At 46.9% G+C, this 14,523-nt stretch overlaps 1 protein-coding gene across 1 annotated transcript; it reads right to left on the minus strand.

The window, feature by feature from the left end:
• Window positions 1–6,721: 6,721 nt before the first annotated feature.
• On the minus strand, window positions 6,722–10,787 carry Ube2s (ubiquitin conjugating enzyme E2 S). The gene is made up of 4 exons (XM_038339564.1): window positions 10,606–10,787; window positions 9,848–9,995; window positions 8,784–8,974; window positions 6,722–7,191 (listed from the first exon to the last, which is right to left on the minus strand). Exons 1-4 carry the CDS (start codon window positions 10,606–10,608, stop codon window positions 6,862–6,864), a joined length of 672 nt encoding a protein of 223 aa, XP_038195492.1. The 5' UTR covers window positions 10,609–10,787; the 3' UTR covers window positions 6,722–6,861.
• Window positions 10,788–14,523: the final 3,736 nt, after the last annotated feature.

Raw genomic sequence — 14,523 nt, forward strand, 5'->3', positions numbered from 1 at the left:
CGAAAAAATTGCCCCCAAGGTACACATAAAAAGAGCCAAGGTCAGAGACAGCCGGGCACATGCCCGCGGTGCAAAAAGGGAAAACACTGGGCGAATGAGTGTCGATCCGTAAAGGATATCAATGGACAGCCCATACCTAATGCAACATCAGCCATGTCAAAAAACGGGCAGAAGGGCCCACTACCCCAGGGCCCGAGAATTTATGGGGCAATTCAGGAGCCAAACATGAGACCACCCCAGTCATCAGAAGGGCCACCACAGGCTCCGCAGGGTTGGACCTCCGTGCCACCACCGGATTGGTACTGACTCAGAGTATGGGTGTTCAAGCTATAGACACAGATATGTCAGGACCTCTAGAGGAAGGAACAGTGGGATTAGTTTTAGGAAGATCCTCCAGTACTCTTAGAGGGTTATTAGTGCTACCTGGAGTGATCGACCCTGACTACAAAGGCATTATTAAGGTAATGTGTCATTCTCCGTTTGGCATCATTTCGATTGCACCCAGAGATCGTATTGCACAATTGTTAATTCTTCGATCAGACCATGAAAAATTTCCCTCTTATGAGAAAGAGAGGGGCAAGCGAGGGCTCGGCTCCTCTGGGGTTGAACTAGCATGCTTGTCTATAGGACTTGATGATCGCCCCATGTGTACCCTAGAAATAGAAGGAAAGCTCTTTACGGGCCTATTGGATACCGGAGCGGACAGAAGTGTGATGCGTAAACAGGATTGGCCGAAGAGGTGGCCGTTACAGACGGCTGCACAAACCTTACAGGGTCTAGGATACAAAAATACTCCAGATATGAGTGCTAAGCAATTGCATTGGAGGATGGAACACAGTCAAGGCACTTTTCAGCCTTTTGTCATAGACCTTCCTTTAAATTTATGGGGAAGGGATGTACAACAACAATTAAAATTGATAATTACCAATGATTATTCTCAAGTGAGTAAAGATGTCATGAAGGCACAAGGCTTTGTACCAGGAAAAGGGCTGGGGGCTTGCCTTCAAGGACGAAGTGACCCCGTGTTGCCCACTCCCAAATCTGATCGGAAGGGCTTGGGTTTTTCCTAGGGGCCACTGATGATGCGTTACGCATCCCCTGGGGCACAGATACACCCGTTTGGGTGCCTCAGTGGCCCCTGTCTATGGAAAAGCTCCAGGCCGCACACATATTAGTTAAAGAACAACTTCAGCTTGGTCATATTGAACCTTCTGTGTCTCCTTGGAATTCTCCTATTTTCATCATAAAAAAGAAGTCAGGAAAATGGAGGCTGCTGCATGACCTTAGAGCAGTTAATGCACAAATGCAACTCATGGGATCTGTCCAAAGAGGGTTGCCTCTTTTAAGTGCTTTACCAAGAGATTGGCCTGTTTTTGCCATAGATGTTAAGGATTGCTTCTTTTCTATACCCTTGCATGTTTTAGATAAACATCGTTTTGCATTTACTGTTCCCTCTATAAATCACGAACAGCCTGATGAACGCTATCAATGGAAGGTCTTACCACAGGGTATGGCCAACAGTCCCACCATGTGCCAGCTATACGTGGATCAGGCGTTACAACCAGTGAGACGTAGTTTTCCAAAAGTTAGGCTGATCCATTACATGGATGATATCCTATTGGCAGCAAAACAAGAGCATATGCTAGAACGGGCATTAGTTGCCCTGGAGGCATCCTTAAAACAAAAGGGGCTGATTATTGCCGCCGATAAGATTCAAAAGACAAGTATTATAGAGTTTTTAGGAGCCCATGTTACCCCAAAACAGATTTTTCCACAAAAAATTTGCATTCGTACATCACATTTACGCACTTTAAATGATTTTCAAAAGTTGCTCGGAGATATAAATTGGCTGAGAGGATATCTCCCCATTACCCGTGAAGCTTTGCAGCCGTTGTTCTCAATATTAGAAGGAAATCCTGATGTAACGTCACCTAGAGAGCTTACACCCAAGGGAAAAGAAGCATTAAAGATAGTGGAAAAGGCCATAGAACAAGCGCAGGTTCTTCGGTTTGATCCAGAACAACCATTATTGCTTTGCATTCTGCGCACTGTTGGTCATCCTACTGGAGTATTGTGGCAGACAGGCCCGATTTGGTGGATACATGGTCATACACTTGGTTCACGCACGTTAAGCTATTATCCTGATTTAGTGGCACAACAGGCATTATTGGGAGTGAAGTTCAGCTTGACCACCTTTGGAAAAATGCCAGAGAAGTTAATATTGCCCTATACCAAAGATCAAATTGAAGTTTTGACAGGGACTACTGATGATTGGGCCGTATTGATTTCCTCATATTCAGGCGTTATTGATAATCATTATCCGTCTGATAAATTGCTGTCCTTTATGGCACAGAATGTTGTATATTTTCCAAAGATTACCAGTGCTTCTCCTTTGAATAATGGCTTGACTATTTTTACTGATGGGTCCAAAACTGGAATTGGAGCCTATATGGTATATGGCTCCCCGCCTGTTACTCTGAAATTTCGCTCTGGAGCACCCCAAGTCGTGGAGTGTCAAGTAGTGTTGGAGGTCTTTAAGGCCTTTCCCCATCAGCCTTTTAATTTGTATTCTGATTCATGCTATGTAGTTAATGCTGTAAAACATCTGGAAGTGGCTGCATATGTTAAACCTAGTAGCATGGTTGCATCTTTGTTATTACAAATTCAGAATTGTATAATTCAACGTGCTAAACCATTTTTTATCGGTCATATTAGAGCTCATTCCGGTCTTCCTGGACCTATGACTAAAGCTAATGATATGGTTGATAGGGCTACCAGGGAAATGGCTTTAGTTGCCCTGGATCCTATGCAATCGGCTGAACAATTTCATAGAAAGTTTCATGTGCCTGCAAATACCCTTCGCCTTAAGTTTAATATTACTCGCGACCAAGCGCGTGAGATAGTTAAACAATGTTCCTCCTGTGTGATTTTTCATCATCCGCCTCATATTGGGGTTAATCCACGTGGGTTAAAGCCACTTACCCTTTGGCAGATGGATGTTACTCATGTTTCAGAATTTGGCAAACAAAAATATTTGCATGTTTCTGTGGACACTTGTTCAGGTGTTATACATGCCACCCCGTTATGTGGTGAAAAGGTCCTTAACGTAAGGACCCATTGCCTAGAAGCCTGGGCTGCTTGGGGCAAGCCTTATTCTTTAAAAACTGATAATGGCCCGGCATATGCCTCTAAAAGTTTTCAACAGTTCTGCTCTATTTTTGAAATTAATCATACTACTGGTTTGCCCTATAATCCACAAGGACAAGGCATCGTGGAAAGGGCTAACCGCACCATTAAGGAATTGCTTCAAAAACAAAAAGGGGGAATAGCCGAGGGCGCATCCCCGCGAGATAGAATATCTCTCGCTCTCTTTACATTTAATTTTTTGACCTTGGATTCCAATGGCTGTTCAGCCGCGGAAAGACATATGGATCACAGACACAGAAATACAGAATTAGTAAAATGGAAGGATGTAATTGATAACAAATGGTATGGACCGGACCCTGTGATACAGAGGTCCAGGGGAGCTGTTTGTGTCTTTCCTCAGAATCGGCCAGATCCGGTGTGGATCCCTACCAGACTGACAAGGATCGTGACAACACTGGAACAGCCTGACGAAGAGCAAGGAGATGTTGCTGCTCCTGATCCTGTTGGTGAACCTGCCGGTTCCAGTTGAATCTGAAGAATCTTATTTCTGGGCTGTGGCCCGTACATGGCCCATTCCAATTCCTGTTCACAATGAGTCCACAATATTGCCACAATTTTTTGTTGATAGTTGCCAATTGAACTTAGTTTGCAAAAAGGTGGATGCTCAGGAACAGAAATTTAATCAAACTGTAGTGCCCCTAGCAGGAACTTTATGTTTTACCACAAATCAGAGCACTTCTATCTCAGACTGCATCTTGCTAGATGCTATGAATCTTACTGTAGCTAGAGATCCATTTTTAGAAGATACCCCTAATTTTTTGAGAAAGGCCATTAGCGTAGCCCTGCCTCAGGTCAGATCTGGAGCTAAATCTGGATCTGGCTCCTATTTCGGTTCCAATAATACTGTTAATGTTACCACTTATGGGATCAGTTGCAACCTTACAACGCCCAATTGGGTACAGGTTAGCAAGGTTAATAATAGTGATTCACAGGTTGGCAATAGTAATCATACTAGTAATAATATTTTTTCTTGGTCTGTCCCTAGATGCTCTGGTAATGATTTGAGCTATCCCCCTGAATTTGTGGATTGCAGAGGACGATATGATAAGTTTTACAATAATTCTGGATGGGTTCTTAGGAATCTTAACCATTTTAAGGTTAAAAGAAAACTTATGATAAAGGTTGGATCACCCTTTACACCATGGATACTTATGAATTCCAGAGGAGCTATAACTGAGTTGTCTCCATTTGCTACATTTGTTCGCTCTGGAATAATTATGTTAAATAATTATACAGGGATTATGAATCACACTTCTAAAGAAATTAATATAACTAGTGTAGAGAAAAAACATAATACTACTCTACGGCAAACCAGAGTTTGCCTGGATCCTCCCTTTGTCTGGCTTTTGTTTAATACTACAGGGAGTTCAAATAATACTGCAGTTGATTGCAAGAAGGATAATTGCTCTCTGTCACAATGTTGGAATTTCTACCATTCAGGTGCGATTGTTATGCGCATCCCTACCTTTGTGTTTTTGCCTGTAAAAGCCAATCCTAAGAACTTCCCATTAGCCACCCTGGTTCGCCGGAAAAGGGATTTTGGCATTACAGCAACTATTGTGACGGCTATTGCAGTGTCTGCTGCTGCAGCTGTTACTGCAGGAGTAGCTATGGCCAATCAAGTTCAGACAGTTACTTTTATCAATTCCGTGGTTCAAAAAACCTCGGACGCTATGTATATACAAGAAAAGATTAGCCATCAATTAATGTCAGGTATTTTATTGTTAAATAAGAGAGTTGATTTGGTGGAAAGAAATATGTTAAAAATGTTTGATATAGTTACCTTTGGTTGTGTAGATCGTACTAAGCATTTGTGTGTTACCCCCTATACTGCTACCCTTAATGAATCCCGAGCGATTTCTCAATATCTAAATGGCAATTGGACAAGGGAATTGGAACAATTGCAAGCAAATTTTAGTTTGAAGATTTTGGCTTTGAATCAAACCCAGGCGACGATGGTTTCGCTGGGGGAATTTACAGATTGGCTGGTAGATACCTTTTCATATATTAAGGAATGGGCAGGGGTTGGCGTGCTAGGATTAATATTAACTTCGGGAGTGATATTGGCGTTGTTTCTGATTCTAAGGCTGATTCGGGTAAGGAAACGGGAAAAGGTGGCCATTGCTCGTGCCCTCGCAGCCTTGGAGGCCGGTAACTCCCCCCAAGCTTGGATCAGCATCTTACAGGACTCCTGACCCTAATCCCTGCTTTTGCACCCGAAGGCCATTGAGCCATTGCACTCGGAAAGAGGGATCGATGAGGTTCCCCTGAATCTGGGGATGTGTTGTCCTGGACAGGAGGTTTTGCACCTAAGAGTGCACTGAGTAGATCCACTCAGGAGATCATGACCTTATGCATATGGGTAATCCCGCTTATTTTTCCCATCCCTGAGAAAAACGGGACATGTCTACATTTTCAGGGTAAGGTCCTCTGACCTCAGCCTTGACTGTCTTTTAAATTTCATAAAATTAAAAGGGGGGAACTGTGGCGGCCGCACTTACATTCGCCATTACAAGATGGCGCCGAGGGCTAAAGTAAACAAGTATGTGGCACGAACTTTTCGCGCCACATCTGCCTGGCAACAGGTTTCCACCAATCCTTTTCTGCCACGTCACCTAATCAGTAGACACGCCCCGTCCTCCTCTATATAAGCCGCCACCCAGCCCGGCTCGGGGCCCCCTGCTTCCAGCTCTCCCTCAACCAAGCAGCGCTTCATTAAAGTGTGATCAGAGAAGAATCCTGTGTCGGTGGTGATCTTTCCCTGCTGGTCAGGGCTCGCTCGCCGCAAAGTTCTACTTAGTGTCAAATCTTCTGGAGCTGCAGTTTTAGGCAGTTGTGACTAGGAACCTCTTTTGAAAGAACACCACATAGTCTAAACATTGAGCCTTTTCCTTCCTTTAATGAAACTGGCTCAAATAATATAAAAGTACATTAACAGAAAGCATATACTGCTTTCTGGTGCACAAACCCAGACATTTCCACTTAGGTTACAACAGAACCTGAGACTGTGGACAAGTCCCTCCTGTCAGTGGCCCTAGATTTGAAATTACAGTATTTTTTTTAAGATTTGATGTTTATGTATGTCTTTCTGACCATGCACCACATATGGGCCTGGTGGCAGTGATCAGAAGAGGTGGCTGGAGTCCCTGGAACTGAAGTTGTAGCTGCACACAGTACATGACTGGGGATCTGCAAGAACAACAACCTCTCTTAACTGTCATCTGAGCATTCTTACCCAGCCTTACTCTCTGGAATTTCCACTTCATCTGAGCCAAGAGCCTTAGTCCTGATAGGCCATGTGGTGGAGCAGCTCCTAAAAGAATCCTAGGTGCTACCACAAGAATTTCAATTAAGTGGGCAAAGTGACTCCCAGCACTCCTAAGGCAGACAGCCAGGTGGGTCTCTATGAGGGCTACAGCTTTGGTGGCTTTGCATGCCTGGTGTCAAAATAAGAACGTGAGCTGCTCTATGCCACAATACAGGTAGAGGGCTAGACATCTTCAGGCACAGAAACTGCTTTTCCAATTTTTATTTAGAAAACCAAATCCAGGTTCTGGTGCCCCCCCATTCCCTCCCCCACCCCAGCCATAATTTAAATAACTTAGAGACAGAGTGGGAGGGGATAGAACAGAAGGAAGTAAGGAGAAGAGCCCACTACAGTCGCCTCAGTGCCCGCTTCTTATCCAACTTTTTCTTGGCTGCCAACTTTTTATCTCGCTCGCCTGCATGTTTCTTGGCCATGGGACCCTCAGCTCCTCCCAGGACTCCTGGGGTCATAGGGTCAGTGGAGGAGGCTGTAGCCCCACTTGCCACGCCCCTGGTAGCCTCAGCCCTCCCACTGCTGGTGCCACCTGCACCCCCATGGATCTCTGTAAGCAGACGAGCCCGAGCAGCATACTCTTCATAGTTCTCCAAGAGCAGGCGACCGGCCTCCTCGTTGAGTGCAGACTCTGGGTTAGGGTGGATCAGCAGGCACTTGATGGTCTGTGGGAAAAGGGTCTAGAGTCAGGGAACTTGTCCAGATTCATGGCCCCCATAACAGCTCTTACTTTCAATACCAAATCGTCTCCCTGATCAGAACCAGTCTATTAGCATCCTTACTTATGTATGTCACCATCAAAGGCTGCTTTCTTATTACTACAAACACTTCAAGCATTCGCAAGTGCAGCCTGATTTGGCCAGAGGCCTGTCCTTTAAGAAGCCCATTATCAGCCCCAGCCATTTTGTAGCTAATGTAGCCTTGGCATTGCCTCTACAGGTATGAGTTCAGAGGTAGTAATCAGGGGACCAAAGCACTTAGGAGAACTCATATTTGGTTTTCCTATGTCTTACATACTACTTACTATGTAGGGTACAGAAACCTAAAGTGGTCAGTCAGTGGCTTTACCAGAACTCCAAGCTGCCAAAATTCAAAGCCATAGGAATAGATTACGTCCAAGAGGGAAAAACACTAGACTGACCACAGGAAGAATTTTGTATAGCCAGGTAGCAGTGGCACACGCCTTTAATCCCAGAATTTGGGAGGCAGAGGCAGGTGGGTCTCCTTGAGTTCAAGGTCAGCCTAGTCTACATAACAACCAGGGCTGTTACACAGAGAAACCCTGTCTCGAAAAACAAAAAATTGTATAAGCAGTAAAGGTTTTGGGGTTGTTTACCTAGGAACTTAATCCTTTCCAGGTGCCCTGAAGGAAACCCCAATTCTCTATCTTCACTACCATCAGCCCTAGAGGCTCATTAGAAATAATAATAAAAAACCCCTAAGTCTATTATGGGAGGGGCAAGGGAAGCACCATGTGAACTACTTTAAGTGGCCTTTAGAGACCTTAGAGCACTGGCCTAGACCAGTATCTCCACCTCAACTGACTCGGGAGAACTGTGGTACAGCCTTCTACAAAGCAGATGCCTAATAGTGTCCCCTGCCTCCACCCACAACATGCCAGCAGCAGTACTGACAACCAAGCATATCTCCTGACATCACAAAATGTCGCAGGCAGTCTAAGGACCACAGCTAGAAAAAGAAGAAGAAAAACCCCACTAGTACAGGAAAATGATTTTGAATTATGGACAGTGGCGATGGTTGCACTGTCACTGTTAAACACCCTGGAAAAAAACAATCCCCACTCTCAAAAATCGCCACAACAAAACCCACGCTACTGAGTTGGGTGGCACAATCTTGCAAACTCAGCTTCTAGGGGAGGAGTTTGTCTTTATGACCACATCCTTGGGTCAAAAAAAAATATGTAATAACCATGGCAGGAGGATCACAAGTCCAAGGGCAGCTTGGGCCAGCAAGTGAACAAATTAGGGAAAATAATGGCACATAAATATCATAGCCTTTCATCCACACACTGCTCTCTACCTTCCATGAAACTACCCTATAATACAAACCCAATTGTTGAACATGGTGAAGTGCAACCCCTTGACACAGCAGAACTGTACCTGGTGCCATACGGCAGGTAATCCTTGCACTATTTTTTACAACAGCTGGGAACTTAATTTTCATTTGACTCCGTCCCCCCGCTACTACTCCACAGTTGATTTTTAGAATCCCAACGAAGCACTAGGCTGAAACTCACCAGCAACACATGTCGGATGCCCAACTCAGCCGTCCAGTCCCTTTTGAGCACATTGACACAGATCTCACCATTGGCCCCCACATTTGGGTGGAAGATCTTGGTCAGGAAGTAGCCCTTGGGTGGAGAGGCAGGGAAATCCTTGCCCAGTAGGAGCTTCATACGAAACAGACCTCCAGCATAGGGGGTGCCCTCTGGAAGAGGAAGGAACTAGGTTAGGATGTTGTTCTAGCATCCTTCAACATCTCAACCTTGGGTCTGGCTAAGGGGGATAGCCTGTCAATCGCTTCTGAGGCTGGGGGAATTCAGGGCAACAAAGAACAGTTTCCCAGGTACTATAGGCACCTTTATACCTTGACTATATTATATACCCTGCACTACAGTCCACACTCCTGGATATCCACGTGTCTAAGGCACACACTCTTCAAGACAAAGGGATCCAACCCACAAACTTTTCTTGCAAACCATTTCCCAGGCCTTTCCCGATTCTCATGAGACATGTTTTCATTTACCTACTTGCTTGGGTTGAAAATGATAATCACAGATGTTCTATTCACCCACTAAACTAGCTAACAGTAGCCCAGGAAGATGCTCTCCACACCTTCAACGCTATAGACCAGACACTTCATATATCTTGAAACATCCTGACTTACAAACCTAAACTTTCCCATACTTAATACAATCAGTTATTACTACTCGGTCCCTCACAATGCTGAGTCTTGTTTGCCCTGCAATTCTTCCAGAGTCCAACACTCTGACAGCTGAGCAGGGTTTCTGGACTAGCTGGTGCACTTTCTATTTAATTTCTACCCATCCCCAGGTCCCTGGAAAGTCATACTTGACAGCCATAGGCCAAGCCTAGGCAAGAACTCTATTACATGCTCAGTGACCAGGAGCTTCTCGACACAGTATTGCATTTGTGGGGTCTTAGATAATACTCACAGGCACAACGCTGTGCCCGACCTACCCACACTGTCACCAGCACCTGAGAGACTGCCTTGAATCCTGTTTGTTCCAGTCAGAGAAAAAAAGCGGCCCCTCCCTTTCGTGCCTGTGCCTATACTCACCAGGGCCCTCGATGGTGACCTGCAGGTCCGTGAGATCCTCCTCATTGGGGAAGACTTTAATGCCATCAGGTGGGTCGGCCGTCAGTGTTGTCACCTCCTTGTACACTAGGCGGATGATGTGCGGAGGCAGATTCTCTACGTTGGAGTTCTGGGCAAGGATGGAAAAGAAGAATGAGCAGCCCGAAATATCTGGGATTAAAAATTCGGAGGACAACAGAATCGTGACCTTGCTGGTTCCGGGCTGTCAATCCTTGCCAGTCAACTACACCCTCACCCGGGATGCTTCTGGCCGTTGCGCCAAGGCTGGCCAGCCCACGGATATGCGAGGTAGTCTCAGAAAGGGTTTGCAGGAGGCTTTCCGTACTCAAAACCTCCCAAAGACCGTTCGTTAAGACGCGCATGGGTCCACTAGCAGTTAGTTCCAGGTGGGCTTGAGGCCTACAGTGTGCTTTTTACCTACTTAGTCTTGAGCTCCCCCGCCCCCCGAAAAAAAAAAAGCCCTGGGCGAAATGGCGGCGAATGTCTTGCTCTTGAGCACATCCACGGGCGGGCCGCAAGGGGCCCAAAGCACTCCCCAAGGCACCGAGGCCCGCCTGGGCCCCTGCAACGCCAAGCAGAATGGTTCTAGGGCCGACTCCTGGCTCCGGACGTTGAGGGGAGCCATCAAAGCACTCAGAAGCTGGCAAGGAACACATGGGACGTAGCTGCCTTCTCTGCCAAAGTCCCCAACCGCCCCTCAGGCCGCCCGCGTCGCTCACCATGACTTCGGCTGACCGGGGGCGGGTCCCCCCGGCCCCCTTCCTGCACTCCTTGGACCGCCGGCCGGGGCGGGGGGCCCAACTGCCGGCCGCTGTGGCCCTAGCGAGGCCCCCCGAGGCCCCGCTCCGCTACTCGCTAACTACGACAACCGCTACAAAACGCTCACAACGTCACGCCTGCCCGGCCGCACTAAGCCGGCCGCGCGCGCAACACCGCACTTTTATAGGCGCTCGCAGGCCCCGCCCCCGCCCCCCCACCGCGGCGCGCTCTAACCGCGGACGTCAACGCGCACGTTGATTGGCCGTCGACGCGCTCTTCTCCGCCGTCCCCCGAACGGGGCCGAAGTTCCAGTCGAGTCTGTGGGGCAGTCCCTCCAAGGAGGGCCCCCGCCGGCGGAGGGGGACACCGGGGGAACCGACAGGCTGCAAAGCCAGAGCAGAGAGTACGGGGGGCGTCCCCGCAGGCGACGCGGCCGCTGATTGGGCCGTTTGAATGAGACGCCCGTGCGGCCCGGCGTACACGCGCGCGCGCTCCCGCCCCGAGGAAGTCGCGCACGCGACTAACGGTCGGCCAGTGGCCGGGGCGGGGCGAGGGAAGGCGGGACTTAGAGGGTTTTAAACAAGTGACGGAAGGGTCACTGACCAATAGACAGGGGCGGTCGTGTTCTGGGCTTGTGGGGCGGGTAGGACTGGAAAGCTACTACTAATGGGAAGCCGGTTTAGAGTGATGGACGTCAGCTCTAACCAATGAAGTTCCTCCGTTTCTTTGCGTATGCAAATGATACGCGTAGGCTGGCGTCTTGGCCTGGCTGCCGTGGAGGGGCGGAAATCCGTCTGTATTTGTCTATGCGACGCCATTTTGTGCTGTGACCCATGTTATGTGGTAGGAAGTTCTGAAAATCAGGTTGAATGACTCTGAAGGCTTACACTTCCCGCTCCTCTAGTGTATGGCTTGTGACTTTTGCCACTTCTAATTTCTTTGGTGGCAAGTAAATTCCGGGATTCCTTGGGGTGCCAGGGAAGCCCCATGGTCTTCAGGGTGTGGCTTTGTGACTGGCCCCTAGCCAGGTGCATCTAGTCTAAGAATACGATTTTTGGTCAGTCCGATGCGAAGCGAGAACTGGAAATTGAACCTGGCTTCCATATGCTCCTCTGTTCAGGGGAACAGGGTGCTGAAAATGACATGTTGGCTCCTAGTATGGTAGAGGTTTTATGGTAGATCTGCGGGAGAGAACAACAGAGGTATTTGAAAACGTCCAGACTGAACATTGCGGGGTGGGGAGTAGAAGCGAGAGAGGGAAAGAAGAGAGAAGGTGAAGGGACTGATATGTGACACGGCAAGACCAAGGGGATAATAGACAAAAACAGGAGATAGAGGATGAGGGAGAGGGGGAAAGGGGTGTTTGTCCCAGAGGAACAAAGGACTGCCTTCGGATAGAGAAGAGACAGACGTAGCCTATAGTCAAATGACAGTTTATAAAGGTAAAAGGGGAACCCTGTATTAGGATGAGGTGTTTGGCTTTAATTAGGCATGTTAATTAGGTGAGCCAAAAGGCTTTTGATTGCTTCCACAGTTGGACCTTGGTAGTCAGCCTCAGGAGGAAATTTCCAAATAAGAGTATAGATCTTGGTGGCTTGCTTTAGGAGTGTAATCTAATGGGGAAGAAGGGCAAGGCCGCCAGAGCCATATTTGCCACGATCAGGCTGGCTGGAGTCCCTTTTATAAAGGGTAAGTAGACCAACAGAGGAACCGTGTATCAAGGGCCAAGAGAGTGTGTGAACCAAGAGCAGAGCCAAAGGGACAGGTACGGAGTTGTATAAGGAATTCGAAGGAAAGAAAGCAAAACCCAGCCTTTGGGTTGGAGAGGGTTAGGGTAGTGAGGTTGCCTAATGACCCTTTCATAGGGGTCACCTAAGACAGATAACACCGAAGAAAACACAGAGATTTACATTATAATTCATAACACTAGCAAAATTAAAGTTATGAAATAGCAACAAAAATAATTTCATGGACAGGGTCACCATAACATGAGCTGTATTAAAGGGTCAGAACATTAGGAAGGTTGAGGAAGCACCAGCATGAATTGTCTGAAGCTCTGAATAAAGTTGGCTATTGCATGAGATTTCAGTCTGCCTCATTTATCGGTTCCATTCTCCCAGATCTCATCACCTCTAGAGTGGTCACAGCCCAGCCCCCTTATTTTGCACATTTTTGTCTTTTTAAAAAATATTTATTTATTATATATACAGTATTCTGTCTGCTTGTATGCCTGCAGGCCAGAAGAGGGCGCCAGACCTCATTATAGATGGTTGTAAGCCACCAGGTGGTTGCTGGGAATTGAACTCAGGACCTTTGGAAGAGCAGACAATGCTCTTAACCACTGAGCCATCTCTCCAGCCCACACATTTTTGTCTTAAGGTTCTCTGCTGGTATGAAGATGAGTTACGGGCATCAAGTTGACCTGGTTAGCTATCACATCTAGCTTGCACAAGGCTCTAGGTTTGACCCTAATATTACCAATAGGCAAACAAAACATGAATACATGGGGCAACTCTCATGACATTTGATCAGACATTGGTTTCTTACACATGACACCAAAAACATATCAAAAGAAAAAAATGTCATGTTCAAAGGATCATCCAAAGTGAAAAGATATGATCTTAGTGTGACTCATTAGTAGAGCACCTGTGTAGACTGCCAGTGAGGGGCTGGAGGGTGGTCAATGGTAGATGGCCTGCCTGAAGTCTAGTCTACAGCCTGGGCCACATGAGACTCTGTCTCAAAAAAACCAAATTAAGCCAGGCGGTGGTGGCTCACACTTTGAATCCCATTACTTGGGAGCAAAGGCAGGTGGATCTCACTGTGGGAACTCCTTTAGCCAATGGCCTTTGAGATGCTGAACCACTTTGGGTGTGGTCTTGGGTACTATAAAAACATGTAGAAACAGCACACCCTCTCTTGGCTGCCAGATTCTTTCTGTTCCTGTTCCCCACTCGTGCAGAGGACTGTTGATCTGTGAGTCTACCCATAAATAAAGAACCCCTTATTATACTCTACTCTGAGCTAGTGTGGGATTACTTTATTGATATCCTGTACAAATCTCTGTGATTTCAAGGCCAGCCTAGTCTACAGAGCGAGTTCCAGGACAGCCAGAGTGGTACATAGAGGAACCATGTCTCAAAAAACTAAAGCCCTAACCAACAACAAAAAGCACACAGAGGGAGTTTTTTTTTTTTCGTTTCTTTTTTCTTTTCTTTTTTACCAGGCTGGGCTCAAATTCAGGGATTCGCTTGACTCTGCCTCCCGAGTGCTGGGATTAAAGGTGTGTGCCACCACCACCAGGCTAGAGGAAGACTTTAATGGCAGAGGGAACATCTGGTATCAGAGGAGTGGGCCTGGATCTTAGCACTTTTTAAAGTATGAAGCAATTGTGGACAAGTAACACTGTGTCCTCTTCTGTTTCCTAGCTCTCTGGGAGGCTGAGCATCCTTTTGTGCTGTGTGTGGATTCTCTGCACTGTGGCAGCCAGAATCTGCAGAAGTTTGTCATCTTGGGTAAGATCCCTACGGATTTGTAAATGTCTGTCAGTGGACCAGGTGCTCCCTCTAGTGGCAGACCCATAGAAAATGGTGGAGGCTCCGCACGTAATTGGTAACTTTTTTTTGTTTTTTGTTTTTGTTTTTGTTTTTCGAGACAGGGTCTCCCTGTCCTGGAACTTGTTCTGTAGACCAGGCTGGCCTCAAACTCAGAGATCCTCGTGCCCCTGCCTCCTGAGTACTGGGATTAAAGGAGAGGACCACCACCACAAGCTGAGGCTGTCTTTCAGGGTTGTTGTTAAATTAATGGCTCTGTTGCATGTCAAAATTAACCGCGGGTACTGGAGATATAACTCACTCAGTAAAATGTTTATCATGCAA

The sequence above is a fragment of the Arvicola amphibius genome, chromosome 8 (assembly GCF_903992535.2).
Source record: "Arvicola amphibius chromosome 8, mArvAmp1.2, whole genome shotgun sequence".
NCBI lineage: Eukaryota > Metazoa > Chordata > Mammalia > Rodentia > Cricetidae > Arvicola > Arvicola amphibius.

Bases quoted from the DNA above. Each gene is read 5' to 3' on its own strand.
- Ube2s (XM_038339564.1), bottom strand. The intron at 8,975-9,847 runs GTGAGTATAGGC...TTCCTCTTCCAG, and splicing joins GGTCACCATCGAGGGCCCTG to AGGGCACCCCCTATGCTGGA. The intron at 7,192-8,783 runs GTGAGTTTCAGC...CTTTTCCCACAG, and splicing joins GCATCCGACATGTGTTGCTG to ACCATCAAGTGCCTGCTGAT.